At 37.6% G+C, this 27,998-nt stretch overlaps 1 protein-coding gene across 2 annotated transcripts; it reads left to right on the top strand.

Moving 5' to 3' along the window:
* Positions 1–156: 156 nt before the first annotated feature.
* RAB11A (RAB11A, member RAS oncogene family) lies at positions 157–22,754 on the top strand. Of its 2 annotated transcripts, XM_006093370.3 has the most exons (5): positions 159–335; positions 8,998–9,193; positions 9,657–9,850; positions 10,881–10,961; positions 20,119–21,942. In XM_006093370.3, exons 1-5 carry the CDS (start codon positions 296–298, stop codon positions 20,256–20,258), a joined length of 651 nt encoding a protein of 216 aa, XP_006093432.1. In that variant the 5' UTR covers positions 159–295; the 3' UTR covers positions 20,259–21,942. The 2 variants fall into 2 exon arrangements, with proteins under 2 accessions (XP_023613569.1, XP_006093432.1); XM_023757801.1 differs by lacking the exon at positions 10,881–10,961 and having other exon boundaries at positions 157–335; positions 20,119–22,754.
* Positions 22,755–27,998: the final 5,244 nt, after the last annotated feature.

Here is a 27,998-nt window from a genome sequence, read left to right as displayed (position 1 = left end):
AACCGTGTAATCAGCGAGGAGTCCAGGGCTGTTCCTCCTTTGCGCCTCCAGGAGGAGGTGAAAACTTGAAGACACGAACGGTAGTGGCACGGCCCTCCCTTCCTGAGCTCAGGGGCGGGGCGCAGCCCCCCCGGAAGTACTTTCCCTGAGGTCTACCGGAAGTGGCGTCCGGCAGGGAGGGGTTCTTTACCCGGTCAGGCAGCTGAAGCTCGGCGCTTGGGTTACCCCTGCAGCGACGCCCCCTGGTCCCACCGCTACCACTGCTGCTCCCGCCCCTTCACTCCTCGGCCGCGCCATGGGCACCCGCGACGACGAGTACGACTACCTCTTCAAAGGTGAGGCCGTGGGCTCTCCCACTCTCCCCCGACTCCCGTCCGGGGGCCCGGGACACTCCCGGGGGGCCCGCGCGAGGCCACCTCAGGACTGGAAGTGGCCTTCCTCCGCCTTTCCCTCTCCGTGCGGCTTGCCCCTTGGCCTCCCAGCTCAGCACTTTTCCTTCCTTCCGACGGGGTGGGGAGGGTCCTCGCCGGCACCAGCCCGGCTCAGAGCGACCTCCTCGTAGGCCTTCGCCAGCCTCGGAGCCCCTCACCGAGTGTCCTGGCGGCGGGCTGCCTTCCCCCAGGTCATCTTCCTTTCCCGGGTTTTAGGCCCCTTCTCGGGGGTCGCCCCTCCCACCACCTTCTCTTTGGGATTTGGCGCCCCCTCCCCCTCGGTCTGCGCTCGGCCGGGCTCGCTCCCCTTCCTGCACCCCGGCGACCCGCCCTTCGCTCCGCTCCTCACCTAGCCTCGGCGCAGACCGCCTCCACCGGCCTTCCCTTATCCGCCTCCCTGTCCCCCTGGCGCCTCCCCACCGCCCCGCCTTCCCCTCGGACACACAGCTCCCCCAGCCATGTCCATCCCGGGGCCAGGCCCCGGTGAACATCTGCGCGGCCAGCGCCCGCACCGGCCCACAGCTCCGGCCGCCGGTCACCTCGCGCTGCCCCCGGGATTGGCAGCCCTTTCTCTGCCTTCCCTCCCCAGGCGGCGCTGAGCGCTCCCGGGGCGTCCGTGCGACCCCGAGGCTGGGGCGCCGGGCCGGAGGGGGTGGTCCGTCACCCGCGCACGCACTTGTCGCAGTGGCCCGGCCGACGGGTGTGACCGCCCACCCGGCCTTCTCTCTCCCTCCCTCCCCGGCGGCGCCCGGCCCGGCCCGGGGTGACTCGGACTCCGCTCGCGGGAAGGGGTTGCGGATGGGTGGTGGCTGTTATCCCTGCCAGACCTGCAGGCCCGGTTCCCGGGCAGGAAAGGCTGTGCGCTGCACAAATGCGAGCTGCCTTTATCGCCATGGACTGGCCGCTTCCTGCTGCAGCGCTGGGAGGATCCAACCTGCTTTTGGAGCAGGAAGGGAAGAGTCCTCGTTGGCTCCAGACCTTTCCCAAAAAGTGGGCGGCGGGGAGAAGTTGTGTGCCCTTCGGTCGAATTAAATATTTATTATAAGACAACACATATTGGAGGGTGAGGAGTGGGTAGAAACAATTGCTTATTGGTTAGTCCGGAAAGAATCCAAATAGTTGTGTGTGTTTTTTTTTAATCAACAGAGATAAAGGGTACAGTTTTCAATGAGACAAGAGTACAGTAAATGCTTTTTGTTTTGTTTTGTTTTGTTCAGTGAATGGGCTCTCTCTCTGACGTTCTTTCTTTGCTCCTGAATTAGGAGGGCAGCCATCAGTGGTTATGATGCTGAACAAAGATCATTACCAGGGAGGGAGAAGCCATTGCTGTTAAAGCTTTACCGTGGAGGGTGGAGTTTAGAAAGAGTGTTAAGCACGGTGACAGTGTCTGACTTTGCAATTGGGTGCTAAGGAAGAACGATTGACCAAATGCAGCAGGTAACATTTCTTTACTTTACCAGTACTTTGCAAATCTCGGCATACTAGCTGATGATGCCCTTATCACCACTTGCTCCTCTGGGCCAGAATATTCTATTATACGGGGTGAATATGTTCAGTATCTACTCCCTGCCCCCCCCCCCCCCCCCCTAGTGGAAAGTCATTTACAAGAAGAGGGTACCTAATGCATTTTATATACTGTTTGTTGAAGTCATCTGAGATAGGTGAAATTACTTAAGTGAGACCCTGGACATGAGTTTAGCTATTAAAGGGAGAATTTAAAAAATATATATTTTTTAATGAGGTGCTGTGACAGTGAGCAGCTAGCTACCTTTGAAGTAAATTAATTCAGAACAAGATAGACTATCAGAGTATTTCTTCTGTTTGGTTTGGAACCTAAATGTTGGTTTATAGAAGCCATTTCTTTTTCACTAAGAATATTATCCTGGGTTGGCGTAAGGAATTTTAACCTAATTTTGGGCTTAGAACATCCTACTAACAATGATTGAGAGCACAGGGCTTTGGAGTCACAGAGGCCCATTCAAATCCTGACTCAGGTCTTAAATCTGTTTTGTGACCTTGAGAAAGTTAACTTTTTTAGCGTCAGTTCCCTCATTTATAAAAAGGAACAGTATGTACCTCTCAGGACTGTTGTGAGAATTCAATGGGACTGGTTATAAAATTTTAGTTTCTGTGAGGACTCAATAAATGGTAATAATGTGAAAGAAGTTACTGTGATCTTGTCAGGTTTTTTTTTTTAAACCATAAATCTTTATAAATATAAGAGCATTTAAATATTAGTAAGGAAACTTAAAACTAGGAACTTCTAAAGTACTTTGTTTCCATGGGGTATGGTTTCATTTTGCTGTATATTTTGCTGTTTAAGGTAGAGTGTTTAAAAAATTCTGCTGAGAAGGATTTCCACTTAACGTTCTTACAGGATATGAGTCACTTTTTTATTTATTTCAGTGCTGATTATTTAGCCAAATTCTTATTTATACATATTATTATTCAAAATGAATTAATAATTTATTTTAAAATGGTTCATTCTAGACATGAGATAGGCTGCAGCTCTCTACTTGGAGGAAGGCTTACCTAGCAAACTTAATAGTTGAGGAAATGGAAGTTAGTTTGTAACTCTAACCAATTAAAAATGAAGAGGTATTGTCCTGGCCCTCTACACTGAAAACCAGATTCTGGTCAGGGCACATACCTTGGTTGGGCAAGTATGGGAGGCAGCCAGTCGATGTTTCTCCCTCCTTACCTCCTTCCTAGTCCCTTCCTTTCTCTCTAAAATCAATTAAAAAAAAAAAAGAAGAAGCTGTAAATGTGGGGAGAGCAGGACAGTTAATCTGAATTATGTATTTGTTCTTGAACATTACTCTTTTTAAAAAATATATATTTTATTGATTTTTTACAGAGAGGAAGGGAGAGGGATAGAGAATTAGAAACATCGATGAGAGAGAAACATCGATGAGAGAGAAACATCGATCGCAACCAAGGTACATGCCCTTGACCGGAATCAAACCTGGGACCCTTCAGTCCGCAGGCCGATGCTCTATCCACTGAGCCAAACCAGTTAGGGCTGAACATTACTCTTTAGTTAAACTTAATATTAAGACTTTTGATAGGTGATTGATTTTATTTTTAAAAACTTGACTTTTTATTTTAAACCACAATGTGGTTAAGGCCCTGTGGAACACATAAGTGAAATAAGCATCAACCATAGTTCCTATTTACAAATATTGTGGTAGACACCAATCAACTCAGTCTTATTTTCTGAAAATACCTGGATTACTTAGTCTACACCATTTTCTTTTTAATCTCATTGTAGGTCAGTAATAATTAATTACCAGCTAATTATCAGTAGAAATGATCATAGGAACTTTGCTTTCTTGCATCTTGGTAGTTTTCTTTCAAAATTTTTGATTGAGCAACTCAGATTCTGCTGAGTCTGGAAAACATGTCTAGATTTCAGCCTTATGAAGATTCTTTTGGTGAGGTACTATGAATATACAGGATGAGGCAAAAGTAGGTTTACATTTGTTCATATGGGAAATAATACAATAACTAATCCTATATAATAAAACCCTAATATGCAAATCGACCGAACAGCAGAATGACCGGTTGCTATGACGTGCACTGACCACCAGGGGGAAAATGCTCAATGTAGCAGTTGCCCCCTAGTGGTCAGTGCGCTCCAGAAGCCAGGCTCATGGCTGGCGAGCGCTGGGGTGGTGGCAGGAGCCTCTCTCGCTGCCTCCACTCCAGTGCTAAGGATTGACGGCTTAGGCCCGCTCCCTGTGGGGTCCCGGACTGTGAGAGGGCGCAGGCTGGGCTGAGGGACTCCCCACCTTTCAAGTGCATGAATGTCGTGCACTGGGCCTCTAGTAAATTATAAGAATAAACTGTTTTGAATACTCACAAGTGTAAACCTACTTTTGCCCCATTCTGTAGTTCGAAGAGTAGAAAGATCTTCAAGTTTATTTATAAAAGCCAGTATGAAAACTATCCAAATTCTTATTTATACAATTATTATTCAAAATGAATTAATAATAATTTTATTTTAAAATGGTTCATTCTAGACATGAGATAGGCTGCAGCTCTCTACTTGGAGGAAGGCTTACCTAGCAAACTTAATAGTTGAGGAAATGGAAGTTAGTTTGTAACTCTAACCAATTAAAAATGAAGAGGTATTGTCCTGGCCCTCTACACTGAAAAGGTATTGTCCTGGCCCTCTACACTGCTCAATGTAGCAGTTGCCCCCTAGTGGTCAGTGCGCTCCAGAGGCCAGGCTCATGGCTGGCGAGCGCTGGGGTGGTGGCAGGAGCCTCTCTTGCCGCCACCACTCCAGTGCTAAGGATTGACGGCTTAGGCCCGCTCCCTGTGGGGTCCCGGACTGTGAGAGGGCGCACTTTTTTCTTCACTTTTTTCTTCAGGTGATAACTTACAGATCTGATAATACTATGATTGATTTGTTGAATTAAATTTTAGTTCAGCCTGGCTGGATAGTTCAGTTGGTTAGAGCATTGTCTTGATACACCAACATTGTGGGTTTGATCCCCAGTCAGGGCACATACAAGAATCAACCAATGAATGCATAAATAAGGGGAGCAACAAATTGATGTTTCTTTTTTCTCTTTCAACTCAATAAAAAAAAAAAAATTAGTCCAGTATATTAGTTTGCAACGGAGTGTATAAAACTAAATGTGGTTGAATAGGTGGAAATTTTAATTACTTAATATAATTAATATGTATAATATGTTTTATGGCATTTAGCTGCCTAATATTTGATATATATTGAACCAAATTCAGTTTTAGGGTTAGAGATGATACTTAAAATTCAGCAGATAAGGTTAACCAAGTGGTAATAAATACTGTCAGGCTATTTTAGAAATGCTATAGTTGTTTCATATATAGATGCTGTTATTTATGTTTATATATTTTACTAGAGGCCTGGTGCATGGATTCATGCACCGGTGGAGTCTTTCGGCTTGGCCTGTGCCCTCTCTCAATCCGGCCTGGGAGGGATCGTGGGAGGTTGGCCGGCCTGGGAGGGATCGTGGGAGGTTGGCCAGCCAGGGAGGGACCATGGGAGGGCTCCAGGGCATGTCTGGCCTGTCTCGCCCAGTCCAGATTGGCCAGACCCCAGCAGCAAGCTAACCTACCAGTTGGAGCATCTGCCCCCTGATGGTCAGTGCACATCATAGCAACTGGTTGACTGATGGGTTAGACACTTAGCATATTAGGCTTTTATATCTATGATGATGGCTATAGTTATAGAATGTTCAAAGTACTTTTAACCTAAGATACCAGTTATGGAAAATAGGAAAGTCACTGCAAATTCCTTTCTTGAACTGTGTAGTGTGATCATATTGTGTGTTACATTTAAAAAATGCAATTAAATATTACCATCTTAATGAAAGAAACTAATTAGAAATTAAGTTTGAGTCCATGAAAATTTTTTAAAATATACTTTTATTGATTTCAAAGAGGAAGGCAGAGGGAGAGAGAGATAGAAACATCAATGATGAGAGAGAATCATAGATTGGCTGCCTTCTGCACACCCCCCTACTGGGGATGGAGCCCGCAACCCAGGCATATGCCCTTGACCAGAATTGAACCCAGGACTCTTCAGTCCGCAGGCCAAAGCTCTATTCAATGAGCCAAACTGGCTAGGGCTTTGGTTTGATTTTTAAATCATAGCCAATGAGTTCTCTCCTGTTGCTTAGATAATTTAATCTATTCTTACTAAAAATTTTTTTTTTTTTTTTTTTTAGTGAGCCTAAATGTTTACTTCTTAGTTTGGTTTCTCATTTGGTAACTGAATAGAAGCAGCTTTCCTTATTGTGTCATTTCTCAGCATCATCTTGGCAGCACTATTCTTAAACATTATCTTCTGTTGTAACTTAAGATATAATCCTTTAACAAGTTGCTAATCTTAATTCTAGCAATCTTGTCTATGTCTCGTTGAGATAACTATTTTATACTGTATAAAGCATTTATAAGTTTTGAATTATTTTTAGCTAAAGGTGCTATTTTTTCATAATGTTAATTGTTTACATTGAGGGGAAAAATGCCCTCACTAACTTACTTTATGATGGCATAAAGATTTGAGGATGGGGAGACAATGAACATAGTTATTAGTTAAAGTGGAGGTCAAAAGGGAAGAAATAAAAAACTATAAAGGGCTAGAGTTTTTGTGGGAGGGAGATGGTGTTTTTTTTATTTTCTAAAGGTGTTATCATTCTAGATGTCTTGCTCTTTGGCTCCTGAATTACTGATTGATATCTGAGTGCCTATGAAATAGAAATGGTTAACCTTTCGGGTTTCTTTTATTTCCTATTCCCACTTAAAGTGAGGCTTTTATACCTCAGTGCAAGTGTGGGACCAAAAATGATTCAAAGGAGGTTTCCTCTGCAGAACACTCAGCCTCTTTCACTGAGAGGCAATAGTGAGTGTCCTATTAAGAGGGTAGACTCTATTACTGAAATTGGGATTTGATCTCACGTCCAGAATGGTGGACCTTGGAAACTAACATATCAACTAACCTTCCTATAAAATTGGAAGTGTATTGTATGTTACTTTCATAACCTTAGTATATTCTTTGGTACCCACTTTAAGGCATTTATTATAATATCTGTGGTATTTGCCACCTCTACTTGACTATATAGCTAGAAATAACTCCTTGGGCTGCATGGAATCACTGCTGCCTGGATGATTTCTTGCTGAATCAGCTGATAAAGGAAACCAGAAAGATATGCATTTGATAATATACTCCCTCCAAGACTGCCCAGAGGCTAGCTTTTATCCACTATTATGGCAGGAAAGGAATGCATAATGGATTCTCTTCACCCTCTGACCAGAATGCAGTGAACTCTCACAGTTAAAAAAAAATAATAATTTTTATTGATTTCAGAAAGCGGAAGGGAGAGGGAGAGAGAGAAAAACATCAGTGATGAGAATCATTAATCACCTGCACACCCCCTACTGAGAATTGAGCTTGCAACCTGGGCATGTGCCCTGACCAGGAATTGAACTGTGACCTCCTGGTTCATGTATTGATGCTCAATCACTAAGCCACACCTGCCTCTCAGTTTTTTGTTTAAATATATTTTTATTTACAAAAAATATATATTTTTTGGTGTTTCTTTTTTCTCTTTCAACTCAATAAATAAAAAAGTTAAAAAAAAATTAGTCCAGTATATATATTTTTGCTCTATCCACTGAGCAAAAACGGCTAGGGCTGCCTCTCAGTTTATTTTATTTTATTATTTATATCATTTTATTTTATTTTTTGCCTCTCAGTTTTTACATTCTTCCCCACTCCCTGTCCATTCCACCAAATCCCAATTTCTTTAGTAAGGCATGGTTTTATTTGGTGTTATTTTTGCATATTTGATTTTCTAGTCCTGGTGTCTAGATTAGCTAGTAAGAAGCATTAGTAGTTCACAATAGGAATAAGTATAATATTTCCTGAAATGCCTATAACATTTTTACAAAGGAAAAAAGTTTTATCAGGCTCAGATCCTGTAAATCAGTGAACTCATTTTGTTCTTTAAATTTTGATAGACATGCTTTAAAATAATTTAACTGCCTATATCCCCATTGTTTTTGAAATTCTTGCCTTGGGTGAAAAGAATCCCCGTGTGTTTATTAGTTAATAAATAAACTGTCTCCTAAATAGTAATTATAGGAAATGATTTTATCTAATCAAAGCCTGTTTTAAAGCCCTGGCTGGATAGCTCAGTTGGTTAGAACGTTGTCCCTATACTCCAAGGTTGTATGTAGGTTCAATCTTAGTTCAGGGCACATACAGGAAGCAGCCAATGAGTGCATAAAGAAGTGGAACAACAAATTGATGTTTCTCTTTCTCTTCCAATCAATCAATCAATTTTAAAAAACAAAACCTGTTTTTTAAATAAATCATGAAGTGGTAAGTGAAAGTGTATGTTCCCTGTTGACTCAGAATTATTAGTCAGCTTCCTAGGCTCCCTGTTAAACTTAGTGGATGGAGTGTTTGTTTTTGGAGGAGTCTCTCGTTTCCTGCCAATCTGTTAAATGCAAATGTTGTTTCTGTGATCTGGGTGGCAAAGTTTATAAACCTGATGCCTCATATGTTAAATGTGTTTCATTTTGCCCAGGTGTGAGTCCTGAGGTCACACCTACTCTTTGAAGAAACCAAGAACATTATATTCATTTTATCTCTCTATACCACCAACTAATATCCTTTGTTATTTTTCATGTCTGAGACAAGTTAGAGTCACAAATTGTTCATTTGGTTTAGGATTTATCTTTCAAGTTACCTTCTAAGGCAGCAAATTTCAACCTTTTTCATCTCATGGCACACACAAACTACTAAAATTCTGCGGCACACCAAAAATATATACTCCTATATTTTTGTCAATTTGACAGAAAAATAGGTATAATTTTGATTCATTCACACTGGACGGCTATTGTGGTATCATTCTCTTATTTAATAATCTAAAGGAAAAGAAGTCAGTGCTTCTGGCTAAATAGTCAGGTATTGCATGTTTAAAAAATTTTTGTGACACACCGCTTGAAAATTGCTGTTGTAAGGTGGTGTGCTTGTCTCATTCATCTTAGATAAAGTTCTTTGTCTTTTCAGTTGTCCTTATCGGAGATTCTGGTGTTGGAAAGAGTAATCTCCTGTCTCGATTTACTCGAAATGAGTTTAATCTTGAAAGCAAGAGCACCATTGGAGTAGAGTTTGCAACAAGAAGCATCCAGGTTGATGGAAAAACAATAAAGGCACAGATATGGGACACGGCTGGGCAAGAGCGATATCGAGCTATAACATCAGCGTAAGTCTCAATAGTTTTTTAAGTTCTGTGAAATAGGCTGCCATCAAGTGAATTGGTTGCCATTAAGTTAATTAGCTGACTTTTGTTATCAGAAAAGGTTTTTTTCCCCTTTTAAGAATGCCAGTATTAGGATTTTGAAATTTATTTATAAATGTGTTTTTAAAAATATATAATCCATGCCCTAGCCAGTGTGGCTTAGTTGGTTGAGTTGTCCCTCCCATGCACCAAAAGGTTGGTTCGATTCCTGGTTGGAGCACATGCCTGGGTTGTGGGATCCCAGTAGGTGGTGTGCAGGCGGCAACCAATTGATGTTCTCTCTCTCTCCCTCTTCATCTCCATTCCTCTCTCTCTAAAATCAGTAAAAACATATTAAAATATATATAATCCATATATTTAGTTCTTCCTAGTGTTTCCTTCTATTTTGTGGTTGTTTTCTAATAGTTACATATGTTTCTGTTTTCAGATACTATCGTGGAGCTGTAGGTGCCTTGTTGGTTTATGACATTGCTAAACATCTCACATATGAAAATGTAGAGCGATGGCTGAAAGAACTGAGAGATCATGCTGATAGTAACATTGTTATCATGCTTGTGGGCAATAAGAGTGATTTGCGTCATCTCAGGGCAGTTCCTACAGATGAAGCAAGAGCTTTTGCAGGTTAGTGATATGAGTTTCATGTTATTACAGTGATTCTGTATTTCTTACTGTCATATTTTCAGTTTTGATAACCCTTCCAATGCGGTTAATCAGTTACAGTAGTTTCAGAAAAGTAAACATGAATAAATAATGAATGCTCAGCAAGGATTGTTGTTTTTAAAGTATATGATGACTCTTGGGCTCTTTTGCTTAATTTTGAGTCATTAAAACACTATAGTATTTTGAGTTTTTGCTGCCAAAAATTGAATATAAATACTGTCTCCTTTTCTCTCCTGGAAAGGGTAGATGAAATCTATTCTGTATTCTTGTTTCTTTTTCCATTATGTTTCTGTGTTTACCAAGGCTGCTCTATGTGGGTCTGAAAAGTAGTAGACCAGGGAGTGTCAAGGATCATAGGCATTCAGCTGCTTAGGAATTATAACTTTTTAAGCTTTACAGGGGGTCTACCTATCTCTTGCCACTGTTCTGAAAGGGCATTCTACCAGAAGGCAACATTGTACATTCTTGGCTAGTGAAGGTTGTGAGCCTCCACTAGTGATTATGCCGATTTTTGGTTTTCCAGGCAAGAAGCTTTATTTCAAATAATATAGTTACAGAATTCTAAGTGAATCTTATATACCCATCCTTGTTTATACCATAGCTGTGTGGTTAAAGGACCATAAGGGATAGAAGTAGCAGGATATTTGATAATTTACTATATTTTGAGTAGTGTTATCATTCTTGTGGTAGTATTTAGGTACACCAAGTATTTATTTTAATGAACCCAGTAAAAATTTCTTATGTTTAATTTTAATCTACTAAAGTGTAAGTATCCTTTATTGCCAAGAATGGTATCCTTATTGCCAAGAAGTTGGGGAAGTGGAACAACAAATCGATTATTTCTCTCTCCCTCTCCCCCTTCCTCTCTCTCTAAAATTAATTTTTAAAAAAGGAAAGGAAAGGTCTTTTATATTTCCATTTAAAGCCTTGAGTGTATTACATCTCTTGTATTAACTTTGCACAAAACTGAAGTTTTTGCGTCTCCCCACAGAAAAGAATGGTTTGTCATTCATTGAGACATCAGCTCTAGACTCTACAAATGTAGAAGCTGCTTTTCAGACAATTCTGACAGGTAAGACTTGCATTTTCAGATTATTCCAGTGGGAAATAAAAGTTTTAGGGAGATAATTTAAACAAATTAATTGGGAAAACAAACTGTCACATTCTCTGAGAATGACATCATTTTAGAGAGCTACTAGAACAAGAGCTATAAAATTAGTTACAACTTTTGCTTGTTGAACTTTAATCATTCTAATTTATCTGGTTTATAGTGGGAAAATACTTTGAAAATTATTTGTTCACTTCTATTATTATCCATGTATTCTATAATTCATGGTCACAGAGTAATGCTTAAATGTACTTTCTAAGATAAATATTGAAATCCTGGCTATGAAAAGATATAATAAATGCCTTATTGAAATTCAGTAAAGTAAAGGCATTCTAGGTTCTGATGTGTGTTATAGAAGCAGTTAGGGAAAAATATGTTCTTAAAAATTTAAATGAAAAACAAAAAGTAAAATTCTCTCATGATATATTGTAGAAGAAGCAGAGTGTCACCTGTGGAAAAAAATCAGCCAGTTATTGCATATAGAAAAGTTTAAGTAGTGGGGAAGGAACAAAGTTCATGTTGTTTTGGAATGTGGATATGCAGACCAGGTCAACCTCAAGTATAAGAAGGCATTTTATTTGTGATGACTCATATTTACCTTGTCTTTATTAATCTTAATCCTCTAATAAATACTTCGATAGGTTGTTTTAAATACTTTAAAATTATATGTTACTTTTAAGAACTTGCTAGTTATTTGTTTTTAAATATATTTTTTATTGATTTCATAGAGGAAGGGTGAGAGAGAGAGAGAGAGAGAGAGAGAGAGAAACATCGATGATGAGAGAGAATCATTGATTGGCTGCCTCCTGCACACCCTGCACTGGGAATCCAGCCCGCAACCCCTGGCATGTGCCCTGACCACAGAATCAAACCATGACCTCCTGGTTCATAGGTGGATGGTTAACCACTGAGCTGGGCAAGAGCTCACTAGTTTTAATACATAGGATAGTCTTGTTCTAAAAAAGTCTATATGGATAAATGGTTAAATAAATGTTTTCAATTATAATGTAACAAGATTCTTTGTATGCAGCACTTGTATTAGATGTAAACAGGTTTTAACTTTTAAATGTCTTATTTTACTCTAAAAAGTAGGGAATAGACCTAGGATTTAAAAGTATGGACTTGGAAGCCTGACTTGGGTTCTAGTCTGGCTCCTCCACTTACTAGCTCTATAATCTTAGGTAAGTTACTTAATCTTTTTAGGCCTTACTTTTTTTTTTTTTTTGTCTGTAAAATTTAAATATGTTTTGGGGAGTTCTGTTATTTTCTTTTTGGTGAGAGTCTGAATTTATAACAAATACCTTTGATACGATTTGCCTCGACTGTTAGGTTGTGACTTCAAGGTTTTTGTCTCTGTAATCCATAGAAAAGAATTGCCTGTCACTGAGACATCTACTCTAGACTCCAAAATGCGTACATGAGTTCGTGCATATAAAATACTTAGCTATTCCTGGTACCTAGTGAACATTTGATAAATTAGTAGCTAAATAGCAATTAAGGTATGAAAAAATTTAACTAAAAAAACTAAATAGTGGTGATTTGTATACCTATCTTATTAGAATTCTTTTCTGTTATCAAAAAATAGTAACTAGCCCTGGCTGGTTTGGCTCAGTGGCTAGAGCATCAGCCTATGGACTGAAAGGTCCCAGGTTCGACTCCAGCCCAGGGCACATGCCTGGGTTGCAGGTTCAATCTCCAGTGGAGGAGGCAGCCGATCAATGATTCCCTCTTATCATTGATGTTTCTATCTCTCTTTCCCTCTCCCTTCCTCTCTGAAATCAAGAAAAATATATATATTTTTAAAAAAATAGTAACTAAAAGAACTGGTGCTGGGGTTGGATAAATAGTCTTTGGAACATAGTAGCTTTCATTTAGAATCTTGTGTGGTTTCATTGCAGATCATTTCAAACAGGCAAGATTTGGTTAAATATGCAGTATATCTGTAAATCCTACTTTTCCCTTTATAACCACTTAAGTGGATTCTATTGACTCAATATGTAGACTAATACTAATTTTAGACCTAGCAGGGTAGGCTTCTACTTTTTAACTATTTGCTCCCATTCCCTCTATAACTAAGGTCACTGAATCTCCCTGGTTCTTAGATTTATAGTGTCTTAAAATAAGGAAAGAGAAACAGGAAAGAGAAAAAAAAGTCATCTTGAAGGTCTGAGTCTCAAGGCCTCTAAAAATGTCACTTGAAAAACTTTTTAGTCAGTCCTTGTTGTTGGGATATTTTTTTTGTCCAATTGCATCTCCTCTGCTATAATTCTAGCCCATTTATCCTGATCCAATTTCTGGCCCATTTATTCTGATATTAAGTAAAGGTGAGACCAAGTCTTCCATCTGCTGTGGACTATTGTATGCATCATTTGTGACATTGAACTTATAATCTACTTAAACCTGAACTAGTCATAAACAGTGATATATACTTAAAATGGAGCTGTTTTGTCCTTAAAGATGAAGAACATCTGGCTATTTTTCTTATAATTTACTCTAGATTAAACTTTTGTTATTGCTTGACTAATGTTGCTTGAAAACAAACAAGACTTTAGCTTCACTTGCTACCACTTTTCCTCTCTATATTCACTATTTCCTCAACTTCCTGCATAAATCTCAGTGTTTATCTGTGGGATCAGAGATCACTGCATATGGCAGCAGACATCTGTGCTGTTTTGCAAGTGTTAGGATGTTTGTTCGAAACTTTTTTTTTTTTACCAGTGGGAGGATTAATGCATTGAAAGAAACAGGAAAGAGAAAAATACTCATTAAGCTTAATTCACCTTAAATGTTAACAGTATTAAGGGAGCATTTACATTGTATATTGATGTTGCTCTAAGAAAAAAATAGTTTTTTAGCTCATGGACACAGGCAATAGGGGGGGTGAAGACCTGGGGGGATGGGTAGGGGCTGAGAGGAGGGGATTAAAAGGGGCGGGAATGGGAGACATCTATAATACTATCAACAATAAAATATATATATTTAAACAAAAGAAAAAATAGCTTTTTAATTTTAAAATTATATATTGAAATATTACTATATATCAATAATACTTTCCATAGTCTTATTTTTTTCTTTTAACTTTGAATTTTGATAATTTCAAACTTAAAGAACAGTTACAATCATAGTAAAAGAATTGGCAAATATCCTTCACCCATATTACCCATATTTACATTGTATATTGATGTTGCTGTAAGAAAAAAATAGTTTTTGCCTAAGTACTTTTTATTGTAAAGATAAGAACATTCTCTTTTATAACCGTAGTATAATTCTCAAAGTTAGAGTTAAGTAGTAACTTTAAAGATCAGTGTTTAACTATAGACCTTATTCAGATTTTGCCAGTTGTTCCAATTATTAGCAAAATAAAGTCTGGAATTAGATCACACATTGTATTTCGCTGTTGTATCTCTTTAGTTTCTACTAACCTGAAATAGTTTGTCGGTCTTTTCTATATTGTAATTTTTTTGAAGGATACAGTTACTAAATTTGGGTTTTTGTCTACTGTTTCCTCGTGATTAAGTTCAGGTTATGTATTTTTAGCAGGAACATCACAAAAGTGCTTAGTGCATCGTATTAGGAGGCTCATGATACTGGTTTGTTTTATTCATTACTAGTGACGTTAACTTCGGTCACTTGGTTAAGGTGATCTCTGTCAGGTTTCTACATTAAATTACTAAGTACAAGTCATCTTTTTAGTATGAGACTAAATCTTTTTGTGGTTGAAAGGAGTTTACTTCACTTAGCGTATTGACTTAGAAGTGGAGTGAGAGTTTTCAGGCATTACAGTAGTCTCCCCTTATCTGCAGTTTTACTTTCCTCAGTTTTAGTGACCCACAGTCAGGTGTGGTCCAAAAATACTGTTCCAGAAATAAACAATTTGTAAGTTTTAAATTACACACCGTTTTGAGTAGTGTGGTGAAATCTTGTGTCCTTCCACTCCATCCTGTCCAGGACGTCAATCACCCCTTTGTCCTGTGTTTCCTGCTGCATACACTAGCCTACTCATTAGTCACTTAGTAGCCCTCTTGGTTATCAGATGACTATATAGCAGTTCTTGTGTTCAAGTAATGCTTATTTTGCTTAATAATGGCCCCGAAGCACAAGAGTAGTAATGCTAGTAGATGATTCTAATAGATATACCAAAGAGAACTTAAAAAGTACTTCCATTTGGTGAAAAGGTTTGTATGTATAGGAAGAAACATAGTATATATAGGATTAGGCACTATCTGTGGTTTTAGGCATCCACTTGGGGTTTTGCACTGTATCCCCTGCAGATGGGTGGATGGGGGCGGGGGGAGCTTCTGTAATTTTACTAGAGTAGTGAGAATCTCTTATTTAGGCGTAGTAGCTTTGTTCTTGCAATGTGGCAACTTTTAAATATGTGTCAGTAATTAAATTGGAGCATTTTTTGACCTTTGAGAAACTTACTTGGTGAGCATTGGGCTTGAAGAACACCTGAAAAATGCTGATCTAGGCTCTAGTGGAATAACTCAGGCCTGTGCTATTTTCACAATTCTTGTCATTGAAGAATTTTAGCTCTTTTTGTTCCCCAATTTGGAACAGTGGCATTTGACTTCCTTAGAATTTACTTTGCACCTTGATCCATACTTCCATTAGAGTAGAAATAGATATATGTCTTTTTTATTTAACTTTATCTGTTTATATTTAAAGCTGTCTTAATGTTTTACTTCATATTTAGGTTGATAAGATATTCTTTTTTTTTAAAAATATATTTTATTGATTTTTTACAGAGAGGAAGGGAGAGAGATAGAGAGTTAGAAACATCGATGAGAGAGAAACATCGACCAGCTGCCTCCTGCACATCTCCCACTGGGGATGTGCCCGCAACCCAGGTACATGCCCTTGACCGGAATCGAACCTGGGACCTTTCAGTCCGCAGGCCGACGCTCTATCCACTGAGCCAAACCGGTTTCGGCGATAAGATATTCTTATATAAGAAAGATAAAGCAGAATTCCTTTTCTTTCTAACCTTACCTATTCTTTGGACATCTTGAAAAGAGGCTGCACAGGAATTGGTGTATCACATACGTTTGTTTCTAAACGAGATTATCTCCTAATTTTCTGACCAATATTTTCCTCTTGATTTATTGCCTTATTTTTATTAGCAGGTATTTTTTTGGTGACTGCAGCAAATGAAAAATTAATCCATTTCTACAAAACAGTATACAGTACTTGTAGGCAGTTATACAGCACTGCTCAAAATTCTTGCTTTGTAATAAGATCTCTTTAATTATTTAACTTTCGATGTTCTCTGGAATTCTTCCTTTTCCTCCCATCCAGTATTTACTTTTCATGTAAGAACCTCTAAAATATTTTTTGTTTTGGTTCTCCTAATGTAATGTTTAATATAACTTGTTGAGAAGTTAAAATTTGTAGAGGGTCACATTTATTCATTTGCAGAGAAAACGCAAAGAATAATGAATAGTATAGCCCAGCTTAGTTGTTGAGGGTCGACCTATGAACCAGGAGGTCACGGTTTGATTCCTGGTCAGGGCACATGCTCAGGTTGCAAGCTCGATCCTCAGTAGGGGGGTGTGTAGGAAGCAGCTGATTGATGATTCTTTCTCATCATTGATGTTTCTATCTCTCTCTCCCTCTCTCCTCCTCTCTGAAATCAATAAAAATATATATATTTTTAAAAAGAATGAATGATATAGTTTTACAGTAAGTTGATGATTACATTTATTCCTTAGCCACTAGTCTGATTGAATGACTATCTTTCTTTTTACCTTTGACACACTCTGGTCCCATCCCTTTTCAATGAAAATAATCTAAATGAAGATTCCATATCCTTTGTTGGCCTTGTTTTTAAAAAATTCTAGTCAGTAGTCTTTATTGTAATCTATTTTTTCTCTTGATGCTTCTTAAGCTTTGAACCAGTGTCAACCTTCTTCTCAAACATAAATTTTAGTACCACTCCCTCCCCCCTTAAATCATAAAAAAGGGCACACTTGTTGTCAGTGTTTCTATTAGTTTATGCATTCAGTTGACTAGCAGTACAGCTTGCTGTTCAGCTTTAGGAAAATTAGTTTTTAATTTGGAGAAAATGTATTAATTCAGTTTGTACATTTCTTTCTCTTTAACTTTTTGTTAATGGAAAGTTTCCAACATAGTAAAAGTAGAATAGTATCATGAACTCCCATGTAGTTGTCAGCCATCATTATGGCTAATCTTTCCTCCACCTTCTCCCCCCACCATTATTTTGAATCAAATCCCAGGTATTACATCATTTCATTTGTAAACATTTTATGAGGTATATCTGAAAGATTAGGACTTAAGCCCATAACAACAAAATCACTTAGGAATTGGCAGTAGTTTCTTATTATCATTTATTATCCAAACAATATTAAAATTTCCTATCTTAAGCTTTTTTTTACACTTCAAATTATAATCCAAGTGATGTTCATATTGCAGTTGGTTGACATGTTCTAGGAGCATTTTGAAAACACAATTCCACTTTCTTTTATAACTTTATATTTTTTAAATTTTCAAGTATTACAGAAATAATATAGTGAACACCTTATACCCTTCATCTAGAATCATCAACTTGTCACATTTAGTTTATTTCTACATGTGTATATATACTCCTCCCTCCCCCCTTTGCTCAATCTTTGGAAAATAGTTTGTACACATTTTGGCACTTTACTACTAAATATTTGAGTATTTTCTCTCCTAAGAACAAGGTAATCGCCTACATTATAACAATACCATATACCATATCCAAGAAATTTGTGTTTATACTGTATTATATAATGTGCAGTAATTTTTCCTGTGTGTACTAATGTCCTTTATAGATTTGATTATTACATTTTAAATCTAGGGTCTGGTCAATTGCATTGATGGAATTGTTTTATATGTGGGGTATCAAATAGAGTAGCTACTGATAACAGGTTGTTACTGAGTACTTGAAATATAGCTAGTGCTGCCCGGCTGGTGTGGCTCAATGGTTGAGCATTCAGGAGGTCACAGTTCTATTCCCAGTCAGGGCACATGACCTGACAGGGCACATGACCTGACTGGGTTGTGGGCTTGATCCCCAGTTTGAGGCATGCAGGAAGAAGCCCATCAGTTATTCTTTCTCATCATTGATGTTTCTGTCTCTCTCCCTCTCCCGTCCTCTCTGAAATCAATAAAAATATATTAAAATCCTATATAATAAAGAGCTAATATGCTAATTAGACCAAACAGCAGAACAACTGTTCAGACTACCTTCTGGATTACCTTCCTGATGAAGCTGGGGGTGTAAGGGCTGACCGAGGCAACCAGGGCTGCGAGGACTGAGCCCCTTGCACGAATTTCGTGCATCGGGCCTCTAATTATATATATATATATATATATATATATATATTGCCTGACTGGCGTGGGCTCAGTGATTGAGCATCCACCTATGAACCAGGCGATCAGAGTTCGATTCCTGATCAGGGCACATGCCTGTGTTGTGGACTGGATCCCCCGGAGGGAGCGTGCAGGAGGCAGCCAGTTGATTATTCTCTCTCATTATTGAGGTTTCTATCTCTCTCTTTCCCTCTCCCTGCCTCTCTGAAATCAATAAAAATATATTTAAAAAAATATATGGCTAGTGAACAGAGGAATCGGGTTTTAAATTTTATTTAGTTAATTTAAATAGGTGGCTACTGTATTGGACTGCACAGATATAGAACATTTACCCCATTTTAAAAATGTGTTTTATGGCAACTTTTTTCAAGAGTCTTAGCTGGTTGTTTGGTAGAGTGTCCCTCAATCTGAATTTATCTAGCTGTTTCCTCACGATAAATTCATTTTAAACATTTTTGGCAGGAATACATAGATGTCCTTGATGGGAATACATTGACTCTTTCATAGTACATCATAATAATAGGGCATATCATGTCATTTGTTGTAGTTTTAGAATTCCCTTACCTTTTGAGGATATTTGGGGAGGGGGGAAGCACTGGGAGAACAAAGATAAATAAGATATATAATATAGCCAGAGGGAAATACTCTTAGGTGATGCAATATAAGACCAAATAAAATGTGTTAAAAATACTTGCTGTAGGAATTTAATAACATTCATGCAGTTAGTTACTTATCAAACCTTTACTATTTGCTATAAGCTGGAGATATAGCAATGAATAAGGTAGACAGTTTTGTTCCTTACAGAGCTTTAACATTTAGTGGAAGGTGTAGACACTAAGTAGTATTGATAAGTGTCATGTAAAATCTTAAGTTGCTTGTTTTGAATAATTATTTAATTACAATTTATCTTTAGTGTAGGAGGCAGTGATAAACATGATCTTTCTCTCCTGTTACAATAATTCTTTGGGATTTTGGCATGTTTATGAAATTGGGTTTTTCCCTATACAGCCAAGAAAAATACCTTAATGTGCGTGATAATACAAATTTATTTTTATTTTTCTGTGGTACAATGTCAGTGTATATAGGTTTTTTGCTAAGGGTACAATTAAAATACTCTCATGGTCTAATTATTTTTTTAATACTCATCCGAGGATATATTTTTATTGATTTTTAGAGAGAGAGGACTGCAGGGGTGGGGGGAGGAGGAAGGGAGGGAGAGGGAGGGAGGGAGGGAAGGAGAGAGAGTCAGAGAGAGAGGAAGGAAGGAAGGAAGGAAGGAAGGAAGGAAGGGAGGGAGGGACGGAGGGAAAGAAAAACAGAAACAGCAACTGTTTGCCTCTTGTACGTACTTGCCCGGGATCAAACCACAACATAGGTATGTGCCCTGACCAGGAATCAAACCTTTGTTGTATGGATGACACTCCAACCAACTGAGCCATCTGACCAGGGCTTTCATGGTTTAAGTTAGATCTAAGCCCATAAACTATGAAATTTCTTTAAAGCAAGATTTATTAATTGACTGGTGAATCTTTCCCTCTGAAATGGAAAACCTTTGTTTCTCTTAATCCAAGGGAAATTGTTAAAATAATGGTTGACTCTAATCAGTGACTGTTTGAAAATAAAACTTTAAATTTATGCATTTTCTGTTCAGTTTATTTGCAGTTTTCCCTGCAAATGTATCTTCTACCTTTATGTATCTTTTATGTCAACTATTGGATGGGTCTGTTCAACACTGAGTATTGCTGTTTCTTTTTTTCCCCTCACTCAGAGATATACCGCATTGTTTCCCAGAAGCAAATGTCAGACAGACGTGAAAATGACATGTCTCCAAGCAACAATGTGGTTCCTATTCATGTTCCACCAACCACTGAAAATAAGCCAAAGGTGCAGTGCTGTCAGAACATATAAGGCGTTTCTCTTCTCCCATAGAAGGCTGTGTATAGTCCATTTCCCAGGTCTGAGATTTAAATATATTTGTAATTCTTGTGGTCACTTTTGTGTTTTATTACTTCCTCATCCTTAACAAATTTTCTGTGTTTTAAGTCTGATTTTAGCTTTATAAAATCATCCATTTGTCCCGAATGACTGCAGCTTTTTTTCATGCTATGGCTTCACTAGCCTTAGTTTAATAAACTGAATGTTTGGATTCTTCAATGATTGTTTCCTTTTCATCATGGAAACCTGTCACTGTAGGACATAATAGAACTTGATCACTTGAAGCTCAGACCTGTTGGTCTTGATCAAATCAAGCTAAGAAGACTTTAGAAATAAGCTATCATTTTGCCACAGAGCAGCTTACAATTCATGCACTCTTCTCTCAGTGCGTTATATATTACCACAAAGCTAAGGATTGCCCTATAAGCATAGCAGGATTTTGAGAGCTTGAAAATTTTCCATTATTCTGGAAGTCACTTTCTAAAATGCCTTAATAGGGTTATGTACTTTTTGTAAGCATCGAAGTTGATTCGAGAGGGCACCTTTTTTTCTGGGCAAGAATTATCTTAATAAACACAGAAGATTGTATTGTGGTTTTCAGTTGTGTTATGGTTATGGGTTCTGGAGGCTGGGAATTGGAGAGACTGATGGAGTTCTACCTGAGGTGCTTCTGTTGGAATGATCAGGCAGCCTAAGTTTAATGATAAGTCATCTAATTTATCTAATATCCCAGCAGTAGATTAGGTGGCATTTTATTGCTCAGGCAATAACTGGTTTAATGCTCTTAGTATCAAATTGTGAAGTGGTAATTTTTGTCTCAAAACCTTCCATTAAATGAAATGCAACCTAGTTTATCACCATATTCACCAGCAGGCATGGATAATTCTTTTAATAATGCTGATTGTTTAGTTTTGCAGTATATTATGGAATATAGTCCAGTTAAATATCTGGTTTCAGTATGTCAAAAGAATACAGTGAGAGGTTAATTTCTACTCAAGTAGTATCACTTAACGGCATGTATTCTTTTAGTACTTAAGATGAAATAGTACTTTGAGTTTAAATAGAATGCATTTAGGCCATTATACAGACCTGAAATAGTATTCTTCCACTACATTATTGAAATCAATGGAGCAACTAGTTTCTCATTCAAAAATGTGCACACTAATATTTAGTTTTACTTTCTTGTGGATAATATTAAGCACTTACTCTGCAGTGTTCTGAAAGTTGTGTCAACTGAAGTGATTCTATTCAGGATGGTGGAATATCCCCAAAATATATATATGTGTGGGATTGCATAGATTACTATGTTTCACAGTTAATCTCCTGTCTTTTGCGATGCTCATGATGTGTGGGGCACACTGAAGGCATTGCTGTGGTTTGTCATTTTGGTTTTCTTATTTTAGTGTATTAGTATGATAACTTATCTGTTTGTAAATCACTACTTTGTATTTTATGCATGCTCTGTAACTTGGCTTTTTTTTTTTAGTTATTGATTTGGAATATATTCATATTCTAATAAACAGTTATAGGGGGACTATTCTTTATGTTGTCAGATTACATTTTCCCTTTGCTTTGGATATAGTCATAGAATATTTGATTCTAATGAATGAGATATTATAGGTTCTTGCATTACAGAGTAAACATGGAGTTGGAGGCACCATTGTGTGAATTCAGCTTTGGTTTTAGACATGTAGTTCAATTGTGCTTTTCTTGGAAAAAGTATTACCAGAAATACAAAGGACGTAATTAATCTCTGTACTTTCATACATAACCCTGTCACTAGACCCAGGAAGAGGCTCCATTGCTCCTTATTTTACTGAAAATTAGTAGTCAGTTTTTTACAAAATTATTTAAGAGAAGGAAAAAATAGGTAGTGAATTGAAAATGATAAAGTAACTGAATTTTTATCAAGTATAGACTTAATGTTGCTTTGGGCATGGTTGGATCTTGGGAGCAGTACAAGAAACCAGAAGTAATAGAAAATGGCTTTGATTGCATTTCAAGTATCTTCATCCTGAACAGTATCTCATGAGACAAACTGTTTCAAGTAAGAAACATTAAATTTTAAAATATGACAGTTAGGACCCAAGGCAGTTTAGTAGAAATATTTTGCTGCTTGACCCTACTTTTTAGTTTTTTTAACTTTGATTTTTTTAAAAATTTATTATATTCTCCTGAAAATTCAGCCATCTTGACTTGTTAAACTTCTTTGTAAATGTTCTCAAGTGCTATCTATGATTTCTTTTTAATAGGAGTTACTACTCTGTAAGAGTAAGTTTTTAAATTTAGCCATTGCATTGAGTATGCTAAATTCTAAGAATACTAGCTGGTGAGTTATGCCAGAAGTTTTTTAAGTTCTGAAGGGTTCTGCAGGAAAGTTAAACTTAAGGGTTTGGATTGCCCATTAAATCTAGGCATATTTATTTAATCATTGGGAAAATGAACATCTTAAATTTTTGTTTTTATTGACTTGTATTTACAAAATACAAATGCTCTTAGTGGTTTGAGCTATTGTGTTTATCTCTTCCATCTACCTTAAAGAGACAAAATGACTGCTTAGACAATTTTGGCCAGTACCAGAAGCAGAATAATTCAAGGACTGAGTGGATAATTAAGAACATATTCCAACCTGTTAGGTTTCAATTTATGGAGTTCTTTTAACAAAGGAGAAAATGGAGATTGGTTTGCTGTTTCACAAACACCATAAGCCTGAAAAAAAATTTAAAACAAAATATGAATTTTGTATAAAGACTGTGTATGATACTCATTCCCTGTGTGAAAAAAAATGAACAAAGACCATGAAAGGATCCTCTCCCACCACGTCATTTATTGGATTAGCATAACAGTCAGACTAGAGCTGAAAAGAACAGGGCTGATGTTTTTCTCCTGATTGGGGCTGTGCTGGTGCCATACCTCTTTTCTGTCACCTTTTCTACCACCTATACACTGTGCCAAATAAACTAGAGTTGTCATTCTAAAGTTTTAAAGAATGGTGTGTTTTCCCAAACTGTAGGAAGCTGATGGAAATGATAAAACAATACAAAATGCTATTATCACTACAACTTATGTAAGGGAAAACCATTAGTCTGAGAGATAATTTTAATTGAAGTATCTATTTCCCTGAAAATTGAATTGGAAGATAAAAAAAGACTATTTGAAAGGAACTTGATACTAGGCAGGTAGGAGAAAATAAGCAAATTCTGTAAGTTAAAAGAAAGTATAATAGAGCACTGGACTGGGTGACAGAGACGTGGATTCTAGCCACAGCTCTTTATTCGTTTTATTTCTGAGCCTCACCTTCCAGTTATTGAGGGGACTAGATTAAATTATTTGTGGGGTTTACCCCAGCTCCAATTCAGTAATGCTATGAATGAACTCTCTCTTCATGTACTAGAGCCAAATTACTCATTTTAATTCAAATTTAATAGATAAGTAAAAATGAAGTATATACTTTGCTTGATGATTTTGGTTTTATCATCATAACTTGATTAGAATGTTATCTTTATTTTCATTTTAACTCCATTAAATAAGATGAAAGCTTTCAGAACATTTGCAAAATGACTGTCAATTTCACAATATGGTATGCATCAAAGTACCATATGCGCTAAGCGGGGAGGAGCACTTGATGGGCTGCTATGTCAACTGTAAATTGAGAACTGCTTGTTTTTTGGCTTTTACTATTAAAATTGCTGGTTTTTAATATACACTTTAAAAGATACTCATGTCTGGGAGAGAACTTTTAAAAACATACTGTGTTTAATTTTTTAAAAAATTTCTAATAGGAATCTAAAAGAAGGTAGGTCAATCCACAGCACTAGCTATTGAGTAGAACCAATTATTAAAGAACATGATATTAATGGCATTAGATCTTAGATCTTATTATCCCCATCCCAATGAATAAGTGTACTACTGCTTTTAGTACCCATTCCCCTACTGAGAACTTTCAGTCTCTCAGCATACCATCTTCTCAGATCTCTATAGGGAAGTGGTATGGTTCCTTATCTGTAAGAGGTTTCTGACTATATTGTACTAGCCTCTCTGTCAAAGCATTTCATCATATAGACCTAAGAATATTATAGTTAGTCATGCCTGAAACAGGACAGTCTGGGAAACCCCAGGATTCAACACTTTTCTGTAGGCTATCTTTGATATGAAAGCAGTTCTGGAGGAGGATGTTAGGAATCTGTTACTAGTCTAGGTTTACATTTAAGTGGATGCCTAAATAACAGCACTTCGTAAGATCTTAGGTCCCCATGTTTTCTCTTACACAAGGCTCTGGAGGGTCACCTGCTGGGCCAGACAATGGCTTGGGAGGCAGAAGCTGGAATGAGGAGGGATTCTGACAACTCTAGCTACAGACCAGAGCATCTACCTTATGTGGGTTTGGATTGGACCACTGCTCGGGGTCTTTCTAGCTCTTCAAGTCCACTAACCACCTGGCCCTCCATTTACTCCTGCCCTTTTTTAATTGCTACATTGTAAGATCCACAAGGACAGGGAATGAATGTGCTTTGTTCATATTTATATTCCTACTATTTATCCCCCACCTTTAACCTTGTGTTAGATGATAAGGAAGAACCATCTTAAAGAGTGAAGGGGCTCACCTTAGGGTTCATTTTAGTTTAGCTTGGGAAGCTATAGTTTGACGATTACCATTCAGGTTAAAAATTTTTAAATTATAAATTATAAAAAATTATAATTATGTAAACAATATTTAATTATACAAAGTTATAAATAGTATAATGAGTCCCTATGTATCCACCCATCCCTTCTAAGAAGGATTTTCCATCTCTTCTTTTGCCACACACTAGATGAATAGCTAATAGAATGCATCATTCTTGAATCTTCTCTGTTGAGTACAAAACCTGCAGTATTTATGGTGTTGGGTGGTATTCTGAGCCTCCTAAGTCATAATCTTGAACTATTGTTCTCACTAAATGCCCTTTTTAGCCTTAAAATTTTTGATTATGTTTTATCTTTTATTAAGATGTCAAGGTCCAGCCCTTGAGAGTTGTTCATTGTTAGGAGAGGCGGGTCTTTTCTGAACAAGTTTTAATCTCAAACTAGCAAAAATGTATTCTTGGTTAAACATTTTATTAAATGGGAGTACTTTTTGAGTATCACATAAGCCTTGTAAACAGACCAGTTGAAATGTTGTAATTTGACTTAAGTATGTACAAACCTTTGAAAGTCTGAAGGAGAAATTTTAAAATTATACCATTAAATACATTCAATAAGCTGTTTTTTTAGCATCTGTATTTTATAATAAAATTAATCCTGCTTCTTTACTAGTTAGGTCACAAGGTTATGTTTTAAAAGGTCCTAAAATAGTTGCATCCAGAGTATAGTACTGGGTGATAACTTCTAATGGAAAGCTATTCATTGCTCTTATGCAAATTAGGTGGCCCTTATATTTGCCTTTATCCCCATTCCATAGAACAGCAGTCGCCGGGTCCGAAAGTTGGCGACCGCTGCCATAGAGAACTACCTTTGTGCCTCTGAAGCTGAGCACAAGCTGTAATAGTTGCCTTTGAGTCCAACTCTTTGTGAAAACGAGAAATTCTCTATTTGAGTATACTGTTTATGAGCTATTTCAGTAATTTTTGGATATGAATTAAGAATATGTAGTTCCCATTCATTACTTTAAAGGAAGAGACTCTCTTGTTATAAATTTGATAAAACTTTTTCACTTTATGTTCAAGCACCCATGAGGTAATTTTCACTCATCTAGCAGTCTAAAGTGACCACACAAAATGTAGGTTAGTTTTACCTTTACTGGTAAACCTGAGGTGTAGATTTTAGACACATTTTTGGTTTGCAGCACAACAGTAGGCATTCCTGTAAATTACTTTGAGAAATTAATTTTATTTTGTACAAGGTATGATCGCTCTGCACAGTGAACAAATATATTACAAGTCTGCGTTGCTTAAAAAAAAGTATTGCCATATCAGTCTCACTTATGCTGTTGTACAATGATTGTTTTCTTTATTCATTTGAATTATATGCACATCACTTTGAGTGAAGACTTAGTTTCTGTATAATACTTGAACATATCTTTCCAAGTTGTCAATAAAATGCACATGTTTAGGTTGACCATGAACTTATTTGTGACAGTGCTAGACAGAAGTTCCTAACAGTTGCCCTATAAGATTGAAATGTCTCTTACCAGTAACTCTTAGGTATGTGAAGACAACTGTTGTCACCATCAAGTAATCACACCCTCTGTCTTTCCCTTTTCCTGTATTGCCTGATTTAATTTGTGGTACATTTCCTTAAAAATCAGAATGCTAGAGTTGAAGGGTTTTAGGGTTCCCTTACCCCTATTTGCTTCTTCCTTTTTTTACACACAGCGGAAAAAGAGCCCAGAGAAGGCAAGTAACACTCAAATCTCTTGATCCAGTGCTTTAGCAATTCCACCATGCCACCTCTTGCTGAAATTTGCCTAGAAGACAGTTGGCAAAAAAGAGGTGAAACTTGAACTTGAGTGATAGTGCTTGTTTGCAGTTTGCCAGGCAGCAGTTACTGTACATGCAGGGTAAGGGAAGAAGATAAAACCTGGGTTTGAGATGAAGTTCTCCTTGCTGATCTGACTTCACCATGATTCTTAGTTCTTGCTTCACAAAGGTAATTGAGCACTTGCTGCCCTGAAATACTGAGGTAAGCCTCTTATCTATATTTTTTTCTACATATGTATGAGAAATATTTACTTGGGTCTACAAAGTAATTTTCTAGTATTTATATTTAATAAGACTTTTTGGAAAGTAAATTTGCTATTGCTGATTGCTTGCTCCCATGCACACATGCAGCATTCATGTTAAGTATTAGATTATTTTCCCCTAACAACATTTGCTTAGGCCTTGAGTGAAGTGGGGGAGGGGAGTTATTCATTTTTGTCCTTGCTTTTGCTGATTATTGGCCAAACTAATGGGTTCCATGGCAGACTTCCAATTTGTATCAAGGACTTCAGAACTCCCACACTTCCTGTAGCAGCTATTCCAGCTTTGCAGTCATGTACTTCCTCTTCTGTATACCTTTTGGAAGTATTTTTACTGGCAGAACTATTATCAGAGAATGGAGTGGTATAGGGGTGCCCATTAGTTTTCATGGTTTGCCCTTTCAGTCTTTAATTCTTGTGAGGAGGTCCTCTTTAGGGCCTGGGAGCTGACTCCATTTAGACTCACCTGAGCCTATTTACCTATGTTCATTAGTAATGGAAGGTATAGATATGTCTGAATACTGGGATCTGGAGCATTAGCTCATTGTAATTCAGTTTTGGCCGTCTCAGCAGGTGGTGGGTTTAAGGTAGAAAGTAAAAGTTCTTCATGTCCTTATGTGCTGTTTACTATAAAGTTTTTACATCATGTTACAGCAACTGATTATAGTCCATTCTTTCATCATTTCAATTTAATTCCATCAGAAAGCATAATGTACTTTAAGCAATTTTAACTTGATATATCCTCTTTTGTTTAATTTCCTCTATACCAGGGGTGGGGAATGTCTGATTTGTGGGCCGTATAAGGTCTGAGAAATCATTTGTTCTGGCCCTGCCCAGGCATTAGTGGTGAGTTAATTAAATGTTTGACCAAATATAACAGGCTAATTTTAAGTTGATAATTTTGTATGGCCTGCGAATGATGTTATAATTATCTAAATGGCCCTTGGCAGAAAAAGGGTTCCCCACCCCTGCTCTACACTTCTAGTTCCATATTATAT

The sequence above is a fragment of the Myotis lucifugus genome, unplaced genomic scaffold, assembly GCF_000147115.1.
Source record: "Myotis lucifugus unplaced genomic scaffold, Myoluc2.0 scaffold_115, whole genome shotgun sequence".
NCBI classification, from domain to species: Eukaryota; Metazoa; Chordata; class Mammalia; order Chiroptera; family Vespertilionidae; genus Myotis; species Myotis lucifugus.
The sequence above is the reverse complement of the archived record's forward strand: the minus strand, read 5'-3'. Positions and strand labels throughout refer to the sequence as shown.